The sequence below is a fragment of the Perna viridis genome, chromosome 15 (assembly GCF_037379345.1).
Source record: "Perna viridis isolate PV_CMFRI_1.1 ecotype Kerala chromosome 15, ASM3737934v1, whole genome shotgun sequence".
Classification (NCBI taxonomy): domain Eukaryota; kingdom Metazoa; phylum Mollusca; class Bivalvia; order Mytilida; family Mytilidae; genus Perna; species Perna viridis.
In genome coordinates this window covers 17296558-17323096 of record NC_142459.1, presented here as the reverse complement: position 1 = coordinate 17323096, position 26539 = coordinate 17296558, and the positions used below count along the sequence as shown (strand labels likewise).

General features: G+C 31.5%; 1 protein-coding gene across 1 annotated transcript; it reads right to left on the bottom strand.

Moving 5' to 3' along the window:
• Positions 1-939: 939 nt before the first annotated feature.
• Positions 940-19757, bottom strand: LOC148597210 (degenerin-like protein asic-2). The gene is made up of 12 exons (XM_088564228.1): positions 19517-19757; positions 13960-14176; positions 12617-12641; positions 10584-10746; positions 9268-9359; positions 8758-8921; positions 7544-7609; positions 6893-7007; positions 5376-5436; positions 4660-4770; positions 2420-2495; positions 940-1453 (listed from the first exon to the last, which is right to left on the bottom strand). The coding sequence occupies exons 1-12, from the start codon at positions 19723-19725 to the stop codon at positions 1319-1321; spliced, it is 1434 nt and encodes a 477-aa protein (XP_088420354.1). The 5' UTR covers positions 19726-19757; the 3' UTR covers positions 940-1318.
• Positions 19758-26539: the final 6782 nt, after the last annotated feature.

Sequence of the window (26539 nt, the reverse complement as noted above, 5' to 3'; positions counted from 1 at the left end):
ATTCTTTAATGTAGAGCCCATTTGTCGAACTTTTTGAAATGCAAAAAATTATTACAACTCCTGACAGAATATCGAGTATAATTTTCGATTGCAAAACTATTTCTAATCCTATAAACTTTGTTAAAGTTATTTTAAAACTGTAAAGATGTTATATTTCGTGACTTTATCGTTACTAAATTATGGTTCATCTACTTGTGTTTTATGTGTAATAGGTGTCAGATTATGTTTAAGCTTTAAAATATGCAAATAGTAAATTTCAAATTGTAAATTTAAATATTTAATAGAGTAGGCCCGACGCTAGTCCAAGTGAAATTATCTCTTTTCTCAACCTCGTATATATCTACGATGATATGAAGCGTGTTAAAGTTTTATTAATATTATCCTTAAATTAAAATCAAGTATAAACGTTTAAACTGATTAAATGTCTAATGCCAAATGAAATGTAATGATTATAACAACAAGGCAATGGATGCTCTGCATGATTGTGTAAGGATGTTTGATTAACTGTCATAATTTTAGGCAATTAAAGGAAACTTGACATGTGAACTATAAATTGTTCATACCGAAAACGCTAATGAGAATTTTTGTTCTTGTTTCAATTGGTATTTTTAATTAATTTCTGGTATCTTTTTTTCAGTGTATGACTTCTGTCAATTGTTTGAATTCATTTGCCTTAAGCAAACACTGATTACATGAAATTTCAAATCCGCATTTAAAGCAAACGAAATGATATTTTTAAACAGCCGCTGTCGATAAAGTCAACAATAAAAAAGTCTGTTCGAGCCTTCCTTTTTTCGTACATAGATCTTTGTATTGAGATCCGTGTACACAAGTACATGAGAAATGAATACGATATGTATTAGTTGATGTGCTTGTGAATAATTATTCCTGATGTATTACAACCTTTTTCCAATATAAATACAACTTTACGCATAAGTTTATCTTGTTTAATAAACGTTAGAAAACAGTTCATATATACACATGAAATCATTAGAAAACTTCTTTGAATGACATACTTTTATAAAAATGAAATAATAATAAAAAAAAATGCAATTCATTAAAAGTAATAGTTCTATGTAAATAGTCACATCAGTAGTTACAACAGAGTGTTTCGGTAGAATCCATAGCTCTATGATTTACCGCGATCGGTTATTTCGACGATAATGATAAAAACAAATGCAATTATTTGAAAGTAAAATTGCCATGTTAAAAGCCACACCAGTAGTTACAACATGATTTTTCAAATGTGCCAAAGCGAACGAAATGGTATATCTAAAGAGCTGTTATCGATAAACCATAGCTCTAAAGTTCACCGGGGTCAGTCATTCCGTCGGCCTGATATGAACGATTGACACAGTAGAATAACAAGCTCCAGGATTTCTCCTACACTAATTATAGACATACCAATCCACAGCCCTAATGACCCTCCAATGTTTGACAACAGAGTCTCCTCCTGTGTGATAATTAAGATATAAGTTTTACATTAGAACTGAATCAAATAGCTACATAATGATTGATAATTACTACATTTTACTGTACTTATTCAACATTTTAGAATTGCTGTGTTGATATTATACAATTATGGAAGCTCAGTGCATACGATATCATGTTTTATGGAACGCTAATAAAGAAAAGAGTATTAACGGAGGTAGATACCCCTTTTCAGTGTTCAATAAAGCATGATATTGTACCCACCAAGCTGACATAATTGTTTCTTAACATTTCCCGGTAAAAAGTTTTAAAATTCCTCCGAGTGATTTTCTACTTTGGGATACATTCAATTTTGTCGAATGAAGTTTAACCACTAATTGATTTTGCATGACCTTTTTATAATGAGCAAAATTTGGTATATACCTATCTTTGGGTGATATTTACAATTCTGCAACATAAAAACATAAAAACCGTTTTATCGTGATGGTAAACAACTGCAAAATCATTTGTAATCAAACTGTGAAGCGATCATTATCACAAATTATGATATGTAACACATACATTGTTAAAATGACAACTACTATATACGATGTGACAATGACTTTTTGTTTTGTCAATAAACGTCGTTGGACTGTTGCACGAGGCTTATATTAGTCTATACATACTACTTTTAAATCAAACCGTAATATATTTTTAAATAGAAATACACTAATTTAAGAAACAGAAAAAAAAATAATTGCATCGGAAACAAATATAAACGAGCAGTGCAGTGGGTTTCTTGCAATGATTAGGTATAGGTACTGCTCTCCCTTTCAAGCTCCTAAGATCCCCCCAAAGCCAGTCCTCAATTCCAGTTTTTGTGTGGATGTGTATTTTAATTGTCTGGTTTTGTCCATGGAAGATTTAATGCATTATTGAAATAGTTTATAAAAACATTTTCTCCTTTCACGTTTTTGCTTGTTTTCTTATTTATAATCTAGAATCATACCGTATATGCAGGAACTTCTTGTGTAAGTTCTTCTGTTAAGGATGATAGGTAAATATTTAAGGCTAAAAGGCTGTTACTGAAAGTGTCAAAATATATTCATTTTCGTTGACATTTTTATTCGTTTAAATACCTATCAGTATGTTATAGTCTAAAACAATTAGTTTAATAAAAAACAGCTCTAAACTAATTTCTTTTTCGAGTGAAGTAGTTGTTTTCGAAGCGGCGTTTCATATTTTATTCCCGACTTAAAAACATTATACATCGTTGTTTTTCCAACAAAAGATGGTACACCTAGATATAAATATATAGTTCTTGGTAGATATTCCTCATACTTTGTAATAAATAATTCCCAATCATTTTCCAAACATACAAAGGAAGATGTTTACAAAATGCTGGAATTATTGATTGACAACATATTTGTCCAGTATGGTGGACGTGTTTTTCAACAAACAGTCGGCATTCCAATGGGAACAGATTGTGCTCCGTTACTTGCTGACCCATTCCTTCACTCTTATGGGGCTGACTTTATAGCTGATCTGATCAGTAAGAAAGATTATCGTTTGGCTAGATCCTTCAATCTCAGTTTCCGCTATATAGATGACGTATAAACAATCCTAATTTCGGGGATTTGATACATCGCATCTACCCAAAAGAACTTGAGATAGAGGATACTAAAGACACTGTGAAGTCAGCCTTATATCTTGACCTGCATTTAGAAATCGATGGTAAAGGAAAACTACTGACCAAACTTTACAATAAACGTGATAAATACTCATTAAGAATTGTCAACTTTCCCTTCATCTGTGGCAACATCTCTTCGGCACCTGTGTATGGACTCGTACGTTATGCCAGAGCTTGCCGAAACTAGACGCATAATTTTTGTATCGCGCTAGAACTCTAACAAATAGACTTCTGGAACAGGATTATGTTGCTACAAGTTTGAAGTCATCACTTCAGAATTTTTATGGTCGTCATCATGAACTCGTGGATCGTTATGGTGTACCCATCAGCACCATGAAAACTGATTTATTCAACGGGTCATAGTTTTCCTTTCCTCGTTTGTCTATCCCGGAGTTGACTTTTTTTATGAGCAACTCAGAGGGTGTTTTTAGAAAACAACAGAGGACACTTACCCTACCGTTGCACCTGGTCCATGCTCCCAGTTTGTAGTTGAGTCCGAGTTGCTTATTTGCTTTTGTTACTTTGCATGTATGATTTTAGTTACTTTATGTTCTTTGTTGCGTATGTCTGTTTTCTATGTCTGGTCTTTGTCCCTGGATTACATTGTTTTGATTACTACTATAACCTTAGTTCCCTTGATTACTCTTTCATTGTAATTTAATTTCTTAACAACGCAAAGAATCTTTTCCATTTGAAGATGTGTTCTGGTTTTCTTACGGTCATGACATAAAAAAATGATTAGTAATTTTGTAACGCCTAAGAGGTTTTGGTATGTTTTATCATTTTACTTATTTCAATATTTGGACACGAATATTTGGCCAATTGCAAAAACGAATTTTGTACTAGTCCGACACACTGATCACACTGAATAGCAACATACGTTTACGCTTTGTAAACAATTTACGACATTAAGACCTCTGTCTAATAAAAGGTCAACCTATACCATAACTTCTGTGTGCTTGGCATAGAAGCAGTAAATACCAATGATAAAGAATGTTGTGTGATCTTGTCTGAAATTGAACCTTCGACCTCCCACGCTCGAGGCTAACACGCTACCCGTGTACCATGAAGGTGATTGTTCAACCTTGAGAAAGTTTTATATCAATGCGTAGGTAAATACAAAACAAATGCATTATGGGCTATTTAATCAAAAAGTGGACACCAACTAGACATCTAGTCCACATTCGTGCATTAAACGCAGTGATGGACGTTGACCAAACCTCTGGTATAAATAAACTAGGTATGGTTTATATGCCAAAGAGAAAACACCCCCACCAGGATGAAACTGTCAGCCCAAGGCTACCCATTGGTTTCAAATGAACGACCAGGAAACCCTCAAACCATACGGCAGGCTGCATCTAGCCAAAAACATTGACCAAGCATTGTAATATTCCCACGAAATAAAAAAAATCGTTAATAAAAGCATGAATAATATAATTAAAATTTATTAGGTATTCAGTTGTTATTTCTCTGTAACGTTAATTAAATTGATCAGAAAAAAAAATACATTTTTCACATTGAAAAACAACTTGACAAATAAAAAAAAATATAAAACTCACTTATAGCCGTCATATTCTAATCCATTGCTTGATAAAATTCTCTGCAAAATTCCTTTGAAGTTTTTTGCCGGCCATTTGGATGTTGTGACTGTAGTGTCATATGATGTTTCGCTGTTTATTACAAAGAAAAGCGACTTACATGAAAACGTTAAAAAGAGTACGACTTTTAACTCAGTGGATGTTTCTTAAAAAAGGAGGACGCTATCGATGCAACTTTTTCCTGCTTCCAAGTTGTGGACTTTGAGGTGCTTATTAGTTTTGTTTGCTTTTACGTGTTGAACAGGTCAGTGATTGTGTTTATTTTTTATTTTTTTATCCCCGATTATTTCCTTTTATTACTCTAGCACATAACTATCTTGCAGTGCGTTTTATAATGAATATATTGAATAAGCGATTAATACAAAATTGATCATATTTTTTTTTCAAACGGATTCGCTGTAGCTATTTTATTGGAAGTCGCCTAAGAAATATATTTAGTGATTAATTTTATTTAACCTATGTATGAGAGGACGTTTCCTAAATCGCATGCATTACACTTTTCACAGATTTCTTATGACATTAGATTTGAGATAACTATGCTGTTTGCCATTTTTGTTCAATCTCAAATGTGGCTTCAAAACAATCGACTTGCTTTTCCATGTGTTACATCTACTATCTGAAATAAATTACATTTCAATGTTGAATAGTAAAAAAATTCGATAAGCGAGAAAAACTACCTGCAAGGACTTAAACAGTTGCAATTGGTATTTTCTTCAACTTCTTCCATGCATTCAACATCTGCAAGATGTAACACTGAAGAATGACTGTATGTATGGTCGACTATAAACTGTTTTATTTATGTAGTCAGATTACATTGTATTCTTCTCAATTTTTTGGTGAATTGTCAGATCGTCATATGTATGTGATAAAATAAGAATTAGCGACTTTTTAATTTCCAGCAGTGGGTTTGTTACCCACATTTGCTATCACTGTTTAAGTTATAGTCTTTGTAAAAATCCTGCAAATTCTGTGAAAAGCAATAGACACCAAAAAAGCTTACACAGTTTTATTTGTTTTAAGTTGCTTTATAGGACTTAATGATTAAATGTATAATCATTCGTTTTACTCGGTCTGCTCTTAGCAGATAATCAACATTGAAAATCGAATTTTTTCTGTTGTATCATTGTCATTTACCATTTACAGAGTTATTTTCATTACTTTTGAATTTCAGAGACTAAAAGCTATATTAGATCACGGGTTATATGGAAAGCCACATGCCAATTTCTGTTAACCACTACTTTTTTAACAAAGTATCAAAGACAAAAATACGTAGGCTTTCCATCCATAAATCACATTTCGCATGGTTATTATCTAGAGTGCTACTTATCAAATTCAATGCTATATTAGCCATCTGAAGTGTAGGAAACCATAATTTAATTCTCTTATTTTGCCAAATGTAAATTTTCTTTGTTGGTATAAGAAAAAATATTTTTATAAGTACTAAATTCGATGTTCTTTTTTTATTTTGACGAGATCTGGTTCGCGCCAAATAAATGCACTTTGTACTTGAAGATGTCGGTCTGAAGTGTAGAAAAGGGCAACGAAAACATAAAAATTCTATACTCAAATTAGATCAGACATTCCAATATACATGAAAATGAAATTTTGACTTAGGATTTATGTTGTTTTTGCTTTTGTTTTTTTTTGTTTTTTTTTGTTTTGTTTTGTTTTTATTTTGTTTTTTTTTTATTGTTTTTTTTTCTTTTGTTTTTTTTTTTGTTTTTGTTTTTTGTTTTTGTTTTTTTGTTTTTGTTTTTTTGTTTTTTTTTTGGTTTTTTTTTTTGGTTTTTTTTTCGGGGGGGGGGGGGCGGGATGGTATATTTAATTGTAATGAACTTGATAAAATTCGAGTTCAAGGTGGGAATTCAACACAAACCAATTGATAATAACGACTGTCTTTTTACATTTACATTTTTACATTTTTATTTACATTGTTTCGTCAATGTACCGGTGAAATGGAAATTAAAATGTCATATCGTAACATAGTTAACAAAAATTTTGGTATGGTTTGTTACTTTTTAAATATCCTCCGGTGAAAAACTACACATGCGATTAATGCGACTGGAAAAATGTAACCCGTCAGGGCAATGACATCTACGACTTTTTTTTTCTTTTTTAACAACTTTGATTCTGATTTATAAATTTTGTTTTTTTAGATTATGATGTCATAATTGATGTATAATTATTTACTTACCTTCTTGTGTGCTGCAAGTCCGAGGATTATTCCGTTTATCGAACGTTTTGTACAAATTCACTGAACAGTTACATATGTCAATAACGTTTTTCAGGATACATTCTTCTTCACAGTCCTATAAAAAAAAAACACACAATTTGAACCACTATATAAGAATTAATTATAGCAAAATAAGCATGTCTAGTGCATGTCGATAAATAAACAAATGTCGGTATGGGAAAATTTGAGGTATATTACTTAGAAATAACGTTCAATTTACGAAATATAAAATTAGATGGCCACACACATACATCCAAAAATATTGCACAATTCCAAATGGGGTATAAATACGTTATGCATGAATAATGTAGACAACATAATTACATATTAGAAATCGAAGGAGAATAATCTTTCCAATGCATAATTTTTCTAGGCATAGTCCTTTATGATTTATGTAGCAACAAAAAACAAACAAAAAACAAAAAAAAACAAAAAATAAGAGACAACAGCGAACAAATTGAATCATCAGAACTTATATCAGAACCTCCTTCAAATAAAATGGTAAGTAACATTTTCTTTCAATCTAGTCGTATAAGCATTTAACATCTTTTGGGGGTATCTCCCCTTTGCATTTAATCTTTATACTGATCTCAATCTTTAAACTATTATTACCATTATACTGTAGAATTTACCACTGTTATCGCACTCAGAACGCTCAGGTAGTCTTTCTACAGATTTCTATGAAAAAAAGTGAAGTAAACAAAATGACGCATCTTAAATATACAGATTATATGTCAGGTATAAATGCATTAGTTTTCAAGACACGTCAAAAAGTTTTGACTATATTTCTGTCAAATATTAACATTCACTAAATACTTAAACATCTCATAGATAACGAAAACCTATACATACAAATCTTAGAACTACAAAGGATCTGACGTCAGTGTGACTTGCAGTGATGTTTTGTTGAAATATTAAAGCAACTTCTCGACATTTCTCGTTAGACAAAAGTATGGCTTGGATGAGTCATTAGTTTGGATTAAGCATATACCAAGTAAACGACTCGACCCAATTAATAACAAATCTACGAGTGCTTAGGTCGGCACCAGACACATGGAACTAATATCGATAAGGCTTATCTTGCTGATAGGTGTGTCCTCTTATACATTACACCTGACGCATATTTGTGCAGTTCTAGAATATTTTCCAGCCATGTTTTATAATATTTGACAGTCCAATCATCTTAGCGGTACATTATTTATCCATTGATGTATTACTAATTATAATTATTGATTTTTTATTCTATTTTATTTTTTTTATTTTATTTATTTTTTTTTTTATATTTTGTTTAATTTATTTATTTTTTGTTTGTTTCCTTTTTTAGTAAGTAGATGTCATATACATGAAGAAAACTAACAAAAGAATCATTCTTACTCAGATATATTTAATGACCTGGGCATCGTTTCACAAAGCTCATGTAGGATTAACGTGTACGTAAGTCTCATTGCTTTGTTAAGGAGTTACTCGTTCGTCAGTCTTTCGATAGCCTTTATGATATGATGCCCATATAAAAAGTTATAGCTATTGTTTGACTTCGGAAGAATAAAAAAAATGCTTATCGAATTTGAATTTGCATCAATTATCGATCTGGATTTGTTTATTCAATATGTTTTAATTTTTATTAAAAAAAAAGGATATTCGATAGGCCTTTGTCCCCTTGCTGCCCCCTCCTGGAGAATGAATTTGATGAATTGATATTCAAATACAGAACGTTATTCATATATTGATTTTTTTTTTTCATTTATTATTTTATTTATTTATTGTTATTACTTTTTTTCATTTTTTAAATTTTGATTTGATATTATAAATAGTTTGGGCATTTTTACCTGAATAAGTGATATATCTGTTAGTCGTCCAGCATCCACTGATATTCCTCCATTCTGCAAAAGCGCAGTTGTTCCAGATTTATCAATAGATAACCTGATACCAATATCCTTTATGATATGTGGTACATAATCACTTTGATTAACGTTTATGACAAGCTGAAGACCTGGAATCGAATTAAACCAAATTAACTTATTACAAACGACATTGAGTTTTCCGACATATGATAATGACTAAACAGACACATTAAAAAAATAACTAATAAAAATATATGCTAATTAATATGCTAATTAAAAAAAAATAAAAAAGATCAACCAAAATAACTGCACAAAACACAAAAACAAATGATAAACTCGGGAGCATGAACCAAGTGCATTTGTTTTGTTTTGTTTTGTTTTATTTTTTGTTTTGTTTTTGTTTTTGTTTTTGTTTTTGTTTGTTTGTTTTTTTTTTCTAGAAACACCCACCGAGTTCCTAATTAAGGTACATGTTAATGTTTAAAAGATAATTACCAAATAAAGGTCCAGAACGCTTACTAACGATTGGTTCTTTTGGGAATCTGTAACACTCTCCAAAGTAACGATCGAAGAAACGAACGAATGAGCTGTCAAAAGACAGAATTATAATCAACACAGAGAAGTACAATAATTAACACTTTTAAAACAATATTTTGGAATTTTTGTTATTTACACCTATTTTAGGATTTCTTTTTTCATGTCGATTAAAATTGTTCTTTGTTAATAGGTTTCCTTTTTGTTATTTGTCAGCCATATATGACGTGTGTAGCAACCTAAGTATTTAGTCAATTAAAGTTATTAAAAAATCAATAAAATATACACCGTTTAAAAATTAAGGATGTTATGTATATGAAAAAACATTTTCGCATGAATAAATCTTATATTTGTTTTCACATTACAAAGAAGTTTCGCGGCATTCCATGGCAGTAATTTGTTGTATATAAAGACATCGTGAAGTATCAGCACCATGAAAACTGATTTATTCAACGGGTCATAGTTTTCCTTTCCTCGTTTGTCTACCCCGGACTTGAATTTTTATGAGCAACTCAGAGGGTGTTTCTAGAAAAAAACAGAGGACGCTTTCCCTACCGCTGCGCCTGGTCAATGCTCCCAGTTTTTAGTGGAGTCCGAGTTGCTCATTTACTTTTGTTACTTTGTATGTATGATTTTAGTTACTTTATGTTCTTTGTTGTGTATGTCTGTTTTCCATGTCTGGTCTTTGTCCCTGTATTACATTCTTTTGATTACCGCTATAACCTTGGTTCCCTTGATTACTCTTCTATACAAAAGCTGTCATTTACATGCAGCGAAAATAGATTAATAGAAACGGAGCAAAATGCCAGAGCACAAAAAAAAAGGAATTTCCTGGGCTTTATGTAATATGACTTTAGCTTTGCTTATGCGGGACCTACTTGTAACACCGAGCTGAGTTAAATCATATTATGAAAATGTTATGATAATGTCTCGAACAAAGGGCATATCGGAAACTTCATGTGACGCGCGTTGTTCTGGAAAACCCAGCTTGAGTCATTGATATATCAGGACATCTACGTGTATAAGGTAATCTCTGACGCACTGTCACTACAATTGTATGTATGCCAACTAACAATGGTCGATGAAAAGTTTTATCTCTTATTTAATTTTTTTTCAGTTATTTTCTTGTGCCTTTATGTCTGCTTTAAAATCTATAACGTTTTGCTTTGATTGATATGTAAAGATATAAATGAACATAATATGGTTGCACTGGTCCACATGAATACATTACTTTGTCAATTGGACCATTAACGTGTTGTTTATATAAATATATATACCTAGGACTGCATGGTCTACTATTATAGATACAGCTGATCACAAAATCATTTAAATCAGGGTTAAGGACCTTGATTCCTTGAAGAGTGTAGTTATATGGAAGATGATCATACCAGTTTAAGGCTTGTCTAAACTTTTGTTCCTCTTTTGAAATCATATCAAAGGCTGAAATTTCAAAAGAAAAAAAAAGCATTCTAATGACATAACAAAAATGGAATAGACCTTAAAGCTCAAGCTTTACAAGAACAAACATGATTATATAAGGAGTGCTAATATGAGCTAGGTAAATCGGTTCAGACACATGTATCGCTTACTTTGTCTGAAATTAATAAAAAACAAATTAATTAATTGAAATTTATCATGCATGTGTTAAATTTATGTCCTGTCAGCATTAAACTTATTATATATTTTAGTCCGGTTTACTCTTTTACTTTTTGTAATCAATACATGAAATTTTGGTGCTTTTCTTTTTGTCTTTTTTGTGTGTATCTGTTTTTTATCCTGTTTAGGTATAATCCCTTGAATATATTCTTTTGATTTCCCTCGAGTTTTGTTTACTCTTATAAAGAAATAAAAATTGAAATGCTGTTATATTCTGTCGGTCTAATTTAACACATAAAAATCTTTTATAAGAGTCTACATAATACCTGTACTTTGTCAAGTACAAGATAAATCAGAATCACAAAGGTAGTGATAAACTTATACTAAAACAATGTATGTAGCAGATTGCAAAACCTGGAAAGACTCTTGACAAAAGTAAATAAATAAATAAACTTTACAAAAAAATGTAGCTGATACCTGACAAATACAAACATATCATTTTGCAATAGATTTCAACCTATTGTGTATATAAATAGTGTAATTATCGAGCCGCTAAATATTGCACAACATAACTCAAATTGAGTTTCTGATATTTCAACATTTGAAATCATAGTGGTGCACCGCAGGAAAATGTCACGTTCCGCGCACGTTAAAGAACCCTATTCTGATGTTCGACAGGAAAAGGAACCTCTCCACTCCCCCCACAGGGGGCTACCAGGCGAACCTACCCCTCTCCCTATTTTCAGTGACAATAAAAAATTGTCGACTCTATTACCGTGTTCAATCCCATTTTCATTTCATCAATATTTAATTTTTTATCATCCATTTCATTTTCATCGCCTAGATATAGCTGAAATATTGCTGTTTATGCGTTAAACAAAAAACAATCAATCAACCAATTTTAATAAATTGAATGTAATAAACTCTCCCCATAAACAATGTATCCGTTCCTCAAAGTCTGCATCATTGCTGCTCATGTTTAGCCTTGTTTAGATTTTTGGACTTATTACTTTGTATCAATTTCGTAGCATTAGTTTTTTTTAAGGCTTTTTTCTTTTAATAATGTCATAAAAACACCTTGTTTTGTCAATTGCAATTTTTTTGTATTTATTTGGAGTTTTTGTTTTTTAAAGATAAAACTTACTAAGAAAATAAACGATGAAAAATATAGAGAATAAGGTATCTTGTCAAAAAAAAATATCTTATTCAACTGTTCATAATTTTCCCAAATGAAAACGTCAAACCTACATATCCATTGCTTCTCGTAATTTCCAATTTATCTCAAATATAGCATTAAATGGGGATTTAACCACATAACACTATAGTACATGACATGCACACAGTAAAACATGCCTATACCAAACCCTTTTGGGCAATATAATTTGATCGGATATTAGATATTCAGTCTACATATGTTCAAAATATTTTAAACTAAAAGGGGGTGTAAAAGTGTTTATTTTAGACAGGTTTAAGGAGGTATATCTCGGGTTAGGGACATAACTCTTGAAATCAATGAAATGCGTGTATCATATTCAATTTCACCAAAACATATCAAGCTTTTTTTTTGAAACAGAATGAAATCAGTCCAAGTAACTTTGATGTTTACATGAGATTGATGTAAAATTCTGAATACAAACGTTTCAATGATTTGTAAGAGTTGTGTCCCTTACCTTCTTAATTTACATTCGGAGTTCGGTTATTATAGGTTACTTACCGTTTGAAAAATTCTGTGCTGTATTCTGTCAATGGTGAAAATCAAAATACGAAGTTAAAACAGCTAAACATTCATTAGAATTTGAGATACAATTTATCCGATTCTCTCAACTCAGTCATACATATTTATGACAAATAAATATAGATAGAACGAGATATCAGATCTTGGTTTTTTAAATATATTGTATAACTGTCCTAGAAATGATACAAAATATAATAGTACTAATATACAATTCCCTTTGAATCCTTGACCCGTTTAAATAAAAAAAGAGTCGAAGGCATTTTGAATTAAAGCAAAAACATTTTCTTTTATTGTCTAGGTACAAAAGCGAGCAGCAAATCACGAAATGAGAACACGTTAAGAAAAAATCATATAAACCATTTTGTTTCCTCCGTCTTAGGGTCTATTCATCTATTACAAATCATGTCTGCATTATAATTTTGTCATACACAGAGAAAAGAAATCCAAAAACCAAGACATTGTGCAACAATTTAGTTTAATATGGATACGCCCTGTTATGGTGATCAGACTACAAGATAGAATAATCATTTTTTTGTAGTTCTCCGTACAAGAATCGGGATAAAAGTGTATAAGGTGTGGACAATATTTCATTTTATTAACCAATTATATACCTGATACCTCCAGGAATAATCATTAAAGTATTTGAAAAAATTGCCTCTTTAAGACATTGATATGTAAAATCTACTTGAAATGCACTATGTGATAATGCAGGGAATTATTTTTCGCAATTTTTTGCTGATGTAAGCAGTCTAAGTCGTATGATATATCTTAATAGCCTTTCTGTTATTTCCTAGATGCATTTGAGACAAAAACAAAAACAAACAAAAACAAAAATTGAGAATTATGATTTGTCACCCATTGCCTGATGCTTACACAGAAATGAACGTAATATGTAATATAGTGATTTGTCTAGTTAATACGGATATTTATCAGGATATAAGGTTTACATGTAAAACATGAATCACATAAAATACGATATTGATATCCCAGATCGATCACTCTTTTCGATGGAAGTAGTAAAAGACGTTTCCGGTAACGATTTGTAAAACTAATTTACGCCATTTGATATGATTTTTTTTCTTTTTGATGAAATATTTCTTGCGTTACCTTGCCATTTTTTGCCTAACAAAATACGACCATAGATTGCCTTCGAATAGCTCCGGAAATGCCAATCTTACCAATTGTAGAAATGAGCCTTAAATAATAATTTGATTATTTTCAGTATAGAATAAATCACATCAAATTTAAGGCAATCTAAAGACCGCATAGGCATATATGATTTGTTTTTTGTTTTGTTTTTTTTTTTCTATCTGAATACTTACTGCACTTTTATTTTCAAGTAGATCAAAGTAGTTGTCAATGTTTGCCAGAACATTTGTATAGGTACTCAACATATGTGAACGATAATCAGAGTAAGGTTGATCTTTGGAATATGGTGTACTGATCCTGGTAAAACTGACTGGATTCATATTACAAAACGATACATAAGGAAAATATATTTTCCGCTGTCGAATGATAATCTTTGTATTAACAGCTTTACTGAAAGAAAACGACATTTAAGTAAATGGTGAACATGCCATTTCTGAATAAATGTAACAATTAACAATTTGGTCAAAGCTTTATGTTTGTTTAAGAGTAATCGAGGGAACCAAGATTCTAACGGAAATCAAAAGAGTTCAATTCAGGGGCGAAGAACAGACAAACACAGCAAAGAACATAAAGTAACTCAAATAATACAAACAAAGAAACCAAAGTAAATGAGGAACTCGGACTCCACTTAAATATGGGAGCATGGACCAGGTGCACCGGTAGAGTTAGCTCCCTCTGCTTTCTGGAAACGCCGAGTTGCTCATAAAAAGTCAATTCCGGGGGAGACGAAAGAGGAAAAGTATCAATACAATTCAAAGAATAATAGTGAGCAAGTACAACAAATAATCGATGAATGATTTCTATTTTATGAGTGATGATACAGTATCATTTATACACTGACATGCAGTTTATTTATCGTAATTACATAATTAATATTAATGGCAATCAATGTGTCATTACTATCAAATATACTTATAGTTCACTAGCTGTCAATTGTTGTAAAGCAACACAATTGCTTATTGGTTTGACAGCTATTTATCATGGCTTAGGCATAAAATTACAGTGCTCATTCAACCGGAACGGGTTATGTCCTATCTACTTTTGATTTTTGTAAATGCATGAATGATCCACTGTGCATGTATTGACTTTTTATTGGAAAAATTTCAAGTCAGTTTCTGTGCTTTTGGCATATCACGATATGAAGCATTGAATGAGTAATTTCAAATAGAAAAGCAGCAAACGCTTACCCAACCGGTGCATCTGTTACTTTATATGTAAATGTATTGATAATGCCCTCTGCATAGAAAGTTTATTGAAGAATCTAAAAAGGCATTATCGGATGCTGATGACCATTTAATATGCCTTCGTAACATGTTAACACACATTAATAAACACCTTAATTAAATCCATACGTCCATTTGTCAACCAAAGAGAATAAAAGATAATTCATCTCTGATGTGAAAATGCTGATATTGCTGTGAATTAACGACAAAACATGGAATAGTTATTTTAAAAGAGAAAATGTCACATTGAATACAGCTAGTAAAATTTACAATAAAATAACTAATATATAACGTTATATTATTATGTAGATGAGTATAAATGATTAGAAGCAGAACTGTGACAGTAAATTCAAAATGTCAATTTAAAAAAAAACGGATTAAAATTGTCATGATAAATAAAGCAACAACAGCGTTGTTAGAAAACAAAACCATTCAATATATAATATTAAAAGCATCCACAACCAGTATTCCACAGAAAATCTGAGATTACTGGTATGGAGAGTTTTATTCAATTTTATATTGTGAACGAAACTTGAGTCACTAATGTCAGATCCAGTATGAGGTATATAGGGCGTTTATATGTACATGTCAGGTCCTGCAATCCTCGTCGGAATACAAAACAAAAGAATGTAAAAAGGATATGTAAGATAACAAACGAGCCTCCGATATTTTGTTTTCAGATTTTGAAATTAAATATCAGGAGTAAATATTGTGCAATACGCGGTATTAACAGTTGTAATCAATTTGAACTTCTCTTAGATTCTGACAGAATTCGATGTCCTTAAACAGTTTATAACAGTCAAAAACTGTTCCGACCCGCGAACTTTGGATAAGCTTTGCCATAGTCTGTCATTGGTCATGACACACTCCTGTTCTAGGTAGAACTGAGAAATGGATTAGAAGAGCTTTTGACAGATTCTGACAGTCACTGGATAGAGAATACTTCCCTGACTGAATAACATACAGTACATTTACGCGATTCCGAAAATAAGGCGTAGCACCTGGATCCCGATTCATACTACGGGAAGGATTTGAACTTGATTTTTTTCTTAATTTTTGACAAGACTACATGATAATTATTATGAAAAACTTTTAGTCATTTATTTTAGACCCTCAATGAAATCAAAAGTGCTTGCACTCATGCAATTTTCAGGAATATATATTTTTTTTTAAAAATGACTGGAATATATGTGTTGCAGCCATCCATATGATAGTTATATGGACCAAGTTAGCATTTAGTCATTTCAGATCCTCATGGAAATTCAAAGTGCTCGCACTGATACATTTTGCAAGAATATGACATTTTAAAGACTCAAATTAATGTGTCCAACCACCAACATGACAGTTATCAGAAAAAAATATATCATTTTTGACATTGATTTTAGACCCTCGTGAAAATTACAAGTGATCGCACTCATACATTTTGAAGGAATATGACGCTTTTGGAAGAATTTTGACTGACTGATATGTGTTGCAGCCACCCAAATGATAGTTATATGAAAGAAAACATTAATTTCAAGATTCTTTTGAAATTTAAAAGTGCTTGCATTTATACATTTTGCACAAATGCTTCGATTTTAAGAATTTTGACTAAAATTTATATGTAGCAGTCCCCCACATGATAGTTTTATGGGAAAACTTTATGGATATTAAAAGTGCTCGCACATTTTGCCGAATTTTTAGAATTTTCACTGAAATACAGGTATCACAGTCACTAATATGAAACTAATATGTACAATTACTACATTTTGAACATTGATTGGAGACCATATACAGTACCTGTATAGGATAAACTTCCTTTCAATGGGCTATGGGGGAATGGGGAATGGGGGAATGGGGGTGGTGCAATGGGGAATGGGAGGATGGGGCAATTGAGCATGGGGAATGGGGCAATGGGTAATGTGGCATTGATAATGGGGTAAATGAATAGGGGAATGGGGCGAGCGAATAATTTTGATTGGTCAATCAAATTGTTCTGCCTTTTTTTCGCGAGCAACGTATATAACATAATTCTATGACAGCAATTAAAATAATTTTTAAACAAGATTGTTTTAGAGTAATTTTTAATTATCACAGGTGTGGCAATTCATTTTTTATTGACATTTTTTCTTAAATCTTAACCGGAAGTACATTTGTTATTGATTGAAAATGTTCGCGCTCATACGGTTTCTAAACGTAAATTATTTGTTTCAAAATTTATACTCAAATAAATTTGTGTCGGAGACACTCGTATGATTTTAATATCGACAAATTAAGCACATTAAGCAATAATAACAAGATCATTAAAATAAATAATGAAATATTTATTCCCTTAGCTTTCAAATGGCAGAAATATGTCGTTCGTCGCAACCTCGAAAGGGATAACCATATTGCAGTTTTTAATATTTTACACAAGAATTTTAGACCATTATATACAGAAATGTGTCATTTTGAAGTAATTGAACCGAAATCAATATGTCACAGGCAAACATATGATGCCTATTGTGACAATTTTAACGTTTAAACCATAAGACGATTTAAGTAATTTCAAGTGTTCACACTCATTCAATTTGCAAAAACAAATATCTCATTTTCAAGAATTTGGTCTGAAATATATGTATCAAAGCTGCCATCAACATAATAATGATATAGACAATTTTAACATTTTTTTACTATCTATATAGACTAATAGGTATATTCATATTGTTCCCACACATACACTTTGCAAAAATATGTCATTTTGAAGATTTTTGAGTGAAATATGAGTGTCGCAACCACCAACTGGATACTAATATTGCCCGTTTTAATATTTTTAACAATAATTTTGGACCATTATTGTAATTAAAATTGTTCACACCTTTACAATTTGCAGAACTATGTCATATTTTGAGAAATTTGATTGAAATAAATGTATCACAGCCCATATATAATGCTTATGTTGACAATTTTAATATTTTAAACAATTAGTGAAGACCATTTAGGTAATTTTAAGTGTTGGCACTCATTTAATTTGGAAAAATATTTCATGTTCAAGACTTTGGTTTGAAATATATGTATAAAAACAATCAACAAAAACCTTATCTGGACAATTTTAACATTTTTAAAAATAATTTTAGAAATCAAATTTATTCACAATTTATACATATATCTATATTTTAAGAATATTGTGCATGATTATTTCTCATGCAGCTCGGAGTGTCGATAATACATGTAAATATGCAAATACCACGTGATTTCGGTAATTCTCGAACTCGCCGGACAGATTCTAAAATCATTATAGATTGTACAAAACTTTTTGCATCCTTATCCATTATATGTGTTTGAAAATAACATTTAATTTACTTTTTCTTTTCGGAATAGAGAAAGACATTTGCCAACGGGAAATAAGTCGATGCAATGGGGAATGGAGCAATAAGGAATGGTGCTATCGGGAATAAGGTAATGGGGCAATGGGGTATGGGGCAAGTGGGAAGTTTATCCCATACAGGTACTGTAGGTAAATTGGAAGTTCTAACTCTCACATGCTAAAAATGACATTTTAAAGACTTTTGACAGATATAAAATGGTCAATTTTATCATTTTATAGAATGAACTGCGCCCCTAATGTTATAAAAGTACTTTTACAAGAAAACCACGTAATCAATCTTGAACTTCTTGAGATATTATCAAACATCTGAAAAATCTACTTAAAACAGAAATATAGACCTTTAATTTTATATATTTGAATAATTTAATTTAATTGCAGGTCTATGACAGAATGTAATATATAAATATATATATATATATATATATATATATATATATATATATATATATATATATATGTGTGTGTGTGTGTGTGTGAACAATGATAATTTTGAAAGATGAGTCATTAGCGATGAAAATCGGAAAATGAACAACGATGGGGCGATTGTGGGATGATGATCAGGACGCTCTAAATAATTGGAAATTCAATGTAAATTTTGGAATCAAGAATTCTTTACCTAATCCGATTTGCTAATTTCATAAGACCCATAGTGTCCATGTTCTGAATTACGTCACACAGTATGAATTATTAAGTGTCAGAAACTGTCCTTGGTTATGACAATTTTGAACAGCTTTTCGTATTTCTTTGTAACGACCCAGGAGAGTTTCTGTCAAGATCACTCAGCTCAGGGAATATGATAAAATGTGTCCTGCCAGGATCTGTCAGGATTTCTGTTCTATCTACTGTCGTCGAACAGTTGTCCTGACAGATTCTGACAACAGAGGTGTAAAGTCTAGTAAACGTTTGTCTATGACGGCATCAGTGGTATCGAGAGAACAACGATAGGAACGTCACAACGTCGCTTTCGACCATTCTGGTTGATAGGAAGTGAAATACAATTACACAACAACCAATCGAAACGGCTATTGTTCATAGTACTAGTTCATACCTCATCTTCCATGGTGTGATTTCGCAAATATCTAGCCATCCAAGAAGATGACGAAACAACAAATCATTGCGAAATATATGTATGTGTCGACAAAACAATTTGAAAAATCATACCTTGCGTACTGAACACACAACATGTAAATTTGTCTGGAACAAAATCCAACACAAACAAGTATGATACAACACCACAGAACTTTTCCTATGGTTCGTTTGTTTGATGACAGTCTGTTAATACCATGTAAAGTTGTATAACCTGCAAAATTTGTCAGTCGTTCTCCTATTCTTGATCTTTTTTTGTTTGCATTTACAATTGCATCTGCCATAATGAAATTGATGAACAATGTATCATGCCCTAGATTTGTTATTGATTGAAAAATGTTCGCGCTCATACGATTTCTAAACGTAAATTATTTGTTTCAAAATTTATACTGAAATAGTTTTGTGTCGGAGACACTCGTATGATTTTAATATCGACAAATTAAGCACATTAAGCAATAATAACAAGATAATTAAAAAAAATAATGAAATATTTATTCCCTTAGGTTTCAAATGGCAGAAATATGTCGTTCGTCGCAACCTCGAAAGGGATAACCATATTGCAGTTTTTAATATTTTACACAAGAATTTTAGACCATTATTGAAATTAAAACTGTTCGCATCCTAACAATATGCAGAAATGTGTCATTTTGAAGTAATTAAACCGAAATCAATATGTCACAGGCAAACATATGATGCCTATTGTGACAATTTTAACGTTTAAACCATAAGACGATTTAGGTAATTTCAAGTGTTCACACTCATTCAATTTGCAAAAACAAATATCTCATTTTCATGAATTTGGTCTGAAATATATGTATCAAAGCTGCCATCAACATAATAATGATATAGACAATTTTAACATTTTTTTACTATCTATATAGACTAATAGGTATATTCATATTGTTCCCACACATACACTTTGCAAAAATATGTCATTTTGAAGATTTTTGAGTGAAATATGAGTGTCGCAACCACCAACCGGATACTAATATTGCCCGTTTTAATATTTTTAACAATAATTTTGGACCATTATTGTAATTAAAATTGTTCACACCTTTACAATTTGCAGAACTATGTCATATTTTGAGAAATTTGATTGAAATAAATGTATCACAGCCCATATATAATGCTTATTTTGACAATTTTAATATTTTAAACAATTAGTGAAGACCATTAAGATAATTTTAAGTGTTGGCACTCATTTAATTTGGAAAAATATTTCATGTTCAAGACTTTGGTTTGAAATATATGTATAAAAACAATCAACAGAAACCTTATCTGGACAATTTTAACATTTTTAAAAATAATTTTAGAAATCAAATTCATTCACAATTTATACATATATCTATATTTAAGAATATTGTGCATGGTTATTTCTCATGCAGCTCGGAGTGTGGATAATACATGTAAACAATGCAAATACCACGTGATTTCGGTAATTCTCGAACTCGCCGGAGAGATTCTAAAATCAATATAGATTGTACAAAACTTTTTGCATCCTTATCCATTATATGTGTTTGAAAAAAACATTTAATTTACTTTTTCTTTTCGGAATAGAGAAAGACATTTGCCAACGGGAAATAAGTCGATGCAATGGGGAATGGAGCAATAAGGAATGGGGCTATCGGGAATAAGGTAATGGGGCAATGGGGTATGGGGCAAGTGGGAAGTTTATCCCATACAGGTACTGTAGGTAAATTGGAAGTTCTAACTCTCACATGCTAAAAATGACATTTTAAAGACTTTTGACCGAAATATAAAATTGTCAATTTTATCATTTTATAGAATGAACTGCGCCCCTAATGTTATAAAAGTACTTTTACAAGAAAACCACGTAATCAATCTTGAACTTCTTGAGATATTATCAAACATCTGAAAAATCTACTTAAAACAGAAATATAGACCTTTAATTTTATATATTTGAATAATTTAATTTAATTGCAGGTCTATGACAGAATGTAATATATAAATATATATATGTGTGTGTGTGTGTGTGTGTGTGTGTGTGAACAATGATAATTTTGAAAGATGAGTCATTAGCGATGAAAATCGGAAAATGAACAACGATGGGGCGATTGTGGGATGATGATCAGGACGCTCTAAATAATTGGAAATTCAATGTAAATTTTGGAATCAAGAATTCTTTACCTAATCCGATTTGCTAATTTCATAAGACCCATGGTGTCCATGTTCTGAATTACGTCACACAGTATGAATTATTAAGTGTCAGAAACTGTCCTTGGTTATGACAATTTTGAACAGCTTTTCGTATTTCTTTGTCACGACCCAGGACAGTTTCTGTCAAGATCACTCAGCTCAGGGAATATGATAAAATGTGTCCTGCCAGGATCTGTCAGGATTTCTGTTCTATCTACTGTCGTCGAACAGTTGTCCTGACAGATTCTGACAACAGAGGTGTAAAGTCTAGTAAACGTTTGTCTATGACGGCATCAGTGGTATCGAGAGAACAACGATAGGAACGTCACAACGTCGCTTTCGACCATTCTGGTTGATAGGAAGTGAAATACAATTACACAACAACCAATCGAAACGGCTATTGTTCATAGTACTAGTTCATACCTCATCTTCCATGGTGTGATTTCGCAAATATCTAGCCATCCAAGAAGATGACAAAACAACAAATCATTGCGAAATATATGTATGTGTCGACAAAACAATCTGAAAAATCATACCTTGCGTACTGAACACACAACATGTAAATTTGTCTGGAACAAAATCCAACACAAACAAGTATGATACAACACCACAGAACTTTTCTTATGGTTCGTTTGTTTGATGACAGTCTGTTAATTCTATGTAAAGTTGTATAACCTGCAAAATTTGTCAGTCGTTCTCCTATTCTTGATCTTTTTTTGTTTGCATTTACAATTGCATCTGCCATAATGAAATTGATGAACAATGTATCATGCCCTAGATTTGTTATTGATTGAAAAATGTTCGCGCTCATACGATTTCTAAACGTAAATTATTTGTTTCAAAATTTATACTGAAATAGTTTTGTGTCGGAGACACTCGTGTGATTTTAATATCAACAAATTAAGCACATTAAGCAATAATAACAAGATAATTAAAAAAAATAATGAAATATTTATTCCCTTAGGTTTCAAATGGCAGAAATATGTCGTTCGTCGCAACCTCGAAAGGGATAACCATATTGCAGTTTTTAATATTTTACACAAGAATTTTAGACCATTATTGAAATTAAAACTGTTCGCATCCTAACAATATGCAGAAATGTGTCATTTTGAAGTAATTAAACCGAAATCAATATGTCACAGGCAAACATATGATGCCTATTGTGACAATTTTAACGTTTAAACCATAAGACGATTTAGGTAATTTCAAGTGTTCACACTCATTCAATTTGCAAAAACAAATATCTCATTTTCATGAATTTGGTCTGAAATATATGTATCAAAGCTGCCATCAACATAATAATGATATAGACAATTTTAACATTTTTTTACTATCTATATAGACTAATAGGTATATTCATATTGTTCCCACACATACACTTTGCAAAAATATGTCATTTTGAAGATTTTTGAGTGAAATATGAGTGTCGCAACCACCAACCGGATACTAATATTGCCCGTTTTAATATTTTTAACAATAATTTTGGACCATTATTGTAATTAAAATTGTTCACACCTTTACAATTTGCAGAACTATGTCATATTTTGAGAAATTTGATTGAAATAAATGTATCACAGCCCATATATAATGCTTATTTTGACAATTTTAATATTTTAAACAATTAGTGAAGACCATTAAGATAATTTTAAGTGTTGGCACTCATTTAATTTGGAAAAATATTTCATGTTCAAGACTTTGGTTTGAAATATATGTATAAAAACAATCAACAAAAACCTTATCTGGACAATTTTAACATTTTTAAAAATAATTTTAGAAATCAAATTCATTCACAATTTATACATATATCTATATTTAAGAATATTGTGCATGATTATTTCTCATGCAGCTCGGAGTGTGGATAATACATGTAAACAATGCAAATACCACGTGATTTCGGTAATTCTCGAACTCGCCGGAGAGATTCTAAAATCAATATAGATTGTACAAAACTTTTTGCATCCTTATCCATTATATGTGTTTGATAAAACATTTAATTTACTTTTTCTTTTCGGAATGTAGAAAGACTTTTGAAAACGGGAAATAAGTCGATGCAATGGGGAATGGAGCAATAAGGAATGGGGCTATCGGGAATAAGGTAATGGGGCAATGGGGTATGGGGCAAGTGGGAAGTTTATCCCATACAGGTACTGTAGGTAAATTGGAAGTTCTAACTCTCACATGCTAAAAATGACATTTTAAAGACTTTTGACCGAAATATAAAATTGTCAATTTTATCATTTTATAGAATGAACTGCGATCCTAATGTTATAAAAGTACTTTTACAAGAAAACCATGTAATCAATCTTGAACTTCTTGAGATATTATTAAACATCTGAAAAATCTACTTAAAACAGAAACATAGACCTTTAATTTTATATATTTGAATAATTTAATTTAATTGCAGGTCTATGACTGAATGTAATATATATATATATATATATATATATATATATAGAAAGGTCTGAAAAATTCCTAACGATGTTAGAACTGTCAAATTTGCGATGCAAATTTTTGTTCGTTCCCTCCGCGGGACTCGAACTCGTACCGCTGTGACATCTATGGCAACACCGCCTGTACAAAGTCCAGCGCCCTAGACCACTCGACTTTGTTCAGGCGGTGTTGCCATAGATGTCACAGCGGTACGAGTTTGAGTCCCACGGAGGGAACGACCAAAAATTTGCATCGCAAATTTGACAGTTCTAACATCGTTAGGAATTTTCAGACCTTTCTATACGTTTACATATCTTCCCTGTATCAATTTGATCCGATGGAGCGGTGTAGCGAATAGAGTGGTCACATTCTGAGACGTTATATATATATGTATATATGTAAACAATGATAATTTTGAACGATGAGTCATTAGCGATGAAAATCGGGAAATGAACAACGATCGGGCGATTGTCGGATGACGATCAGGACGCTCTAAATAATAGGAAATTCAATGTAAATTTTGAAATCAAGAATTTTTTACCTAATCCGATTTGCTTATTTCATTAGATCCATAGTGTCCATGTTCTGAATTACGTCACACAGTATAGAATTATTAAGTGTCAGAAACTGTCCTTGGTTATGACAATTTTGAACAGCTTTTCGTATTTCTTTGTCACGACTCAGGACAGTTTCTGTCAAGATCACTCAGCTCAGGGAATATGATAAAATGTGTCCTGCCAGGATCTGTCAGGATTTCTGTTCTATCTACTATCGTCGAACAGTTGTCCTGACAGATTCTGACAACAGAGGTGTAAAGTCTAGTAAACGTTTGTCTATGACGGCATCAGTGGTATCGAGAGAACAACGATAGGAACGTCACAACGTCGCTTTCGACCATTCTGGTTGATAGGAAGTGAAATACAATTACACAACAACCAATCGAAACGGCTATTGTTCATAGTACTAGTTCATACCTCATCTTCCATGGTGTGATTTCGCAAATATCTAGCCATCCAAGAAGATGACAAAACAACAAATCATTGCGAAATATATGTATGTGTCGACAAAACAATCTGAAAAATCATACCTTGCGTAGTGAACACACAACATGTAAATTTGTCTGGAACAAAATCCAACACAAACAAGTATGATACAACACCACAGAATTTTTCCTATGGTTCGTTTGTTTGATGACAGTCTGTTAATACCATGTAAAGTTGTATAACCTGCAAAATTTGTCAGTCGTTCTCCTATTCTTGATCTTTTTTTGTTTGCATTTACTATTGCATCTGCCATAATGAAATTGATGAACAATGTATCATGTCCTAGACCAAATTATTTATAATTCAATTACAAACCAACCTCTATAATTATATCAGTCTTTTAAAAATTCATTGTGTTTAATTTTATGTTTTAGGTAGTATGATTGATTTTTAGAATATTGCAATTATATTGAAATTCGTCCCTGATGATTTTACTCAGAACCACATTGTTCCTTTCGTTATGATTTTTTTTTTTGGGGGGGGGAGAAGTGTAGTACATGGTGACCTGACATTATTGATTATGTTTTAAGGAATTAGAACGTAGTAGTAATGTACAAATGTTACAAATCATGTATATTTTTGAAGAAAGGAAAGAAAAAAAACATAATCGCTCCTAAAGAAACATACATTGATACACCTTCCATCATTTTTGTCAGCCCTTTTATCATTAACATCTAAATGGTAAAACTTGTTATAATATACGATTTTATCTGTCCTAACTGATTCTCTTAGTTGTCATGGTTCCACAATTTTTATGAAACATACTAATATCTGCTCACTCAGTTACATTTCCAACAAATTATTTTTGTGCCACGTGTTGAAATATTTTTTTTTTTTGTTAAATATAGTTTGCTGATATCAAGCTGAGTATTATACAATGATAACGTATTGGGAAATTAAATCATCTATACTTGCTTCGGAATGGGCAATGTCTTATATATGTCTTGATCTAAAATATAAAAATCATTTAGTTCGAGAAAAAAAAAACATTTGTTATTGAATAACCTTTAATTGTAGGAGAATAGAGACGAAATCACTGTAGATTTTCAGATAGTGATGCGAATTTGAAAAACATTCACACAAACAGGATTTTTTAATAACGCAGAGCCAAAATCATGGCATGGAAAATTGTCAGCAACTCCGCTATGCGTATGTGTACATTTAAGTAACGTCAAAGTCATCATTTTGTTTTTATTGCACGTACTGAATCATATATTACGCTGGAAAAGTTGCTTGATAACAACTTTATTTGTATAATGTTCTGTACGGATATAACAGGAGGGAAAATTGTAAAAAAGGGCATGTACAAAAATCCAGATCTTTTAAAGTAAATGGGAACTCGAGATGTCAACCTCTAAATAAGCATAGTGTATGTACATTTTTAGGAGAGGTGATTTGTAACTATCTGTTCAATTTAAACTATTGCAGTTCATTAATATATGTACAAAATCTATCTTTCAATCGAATA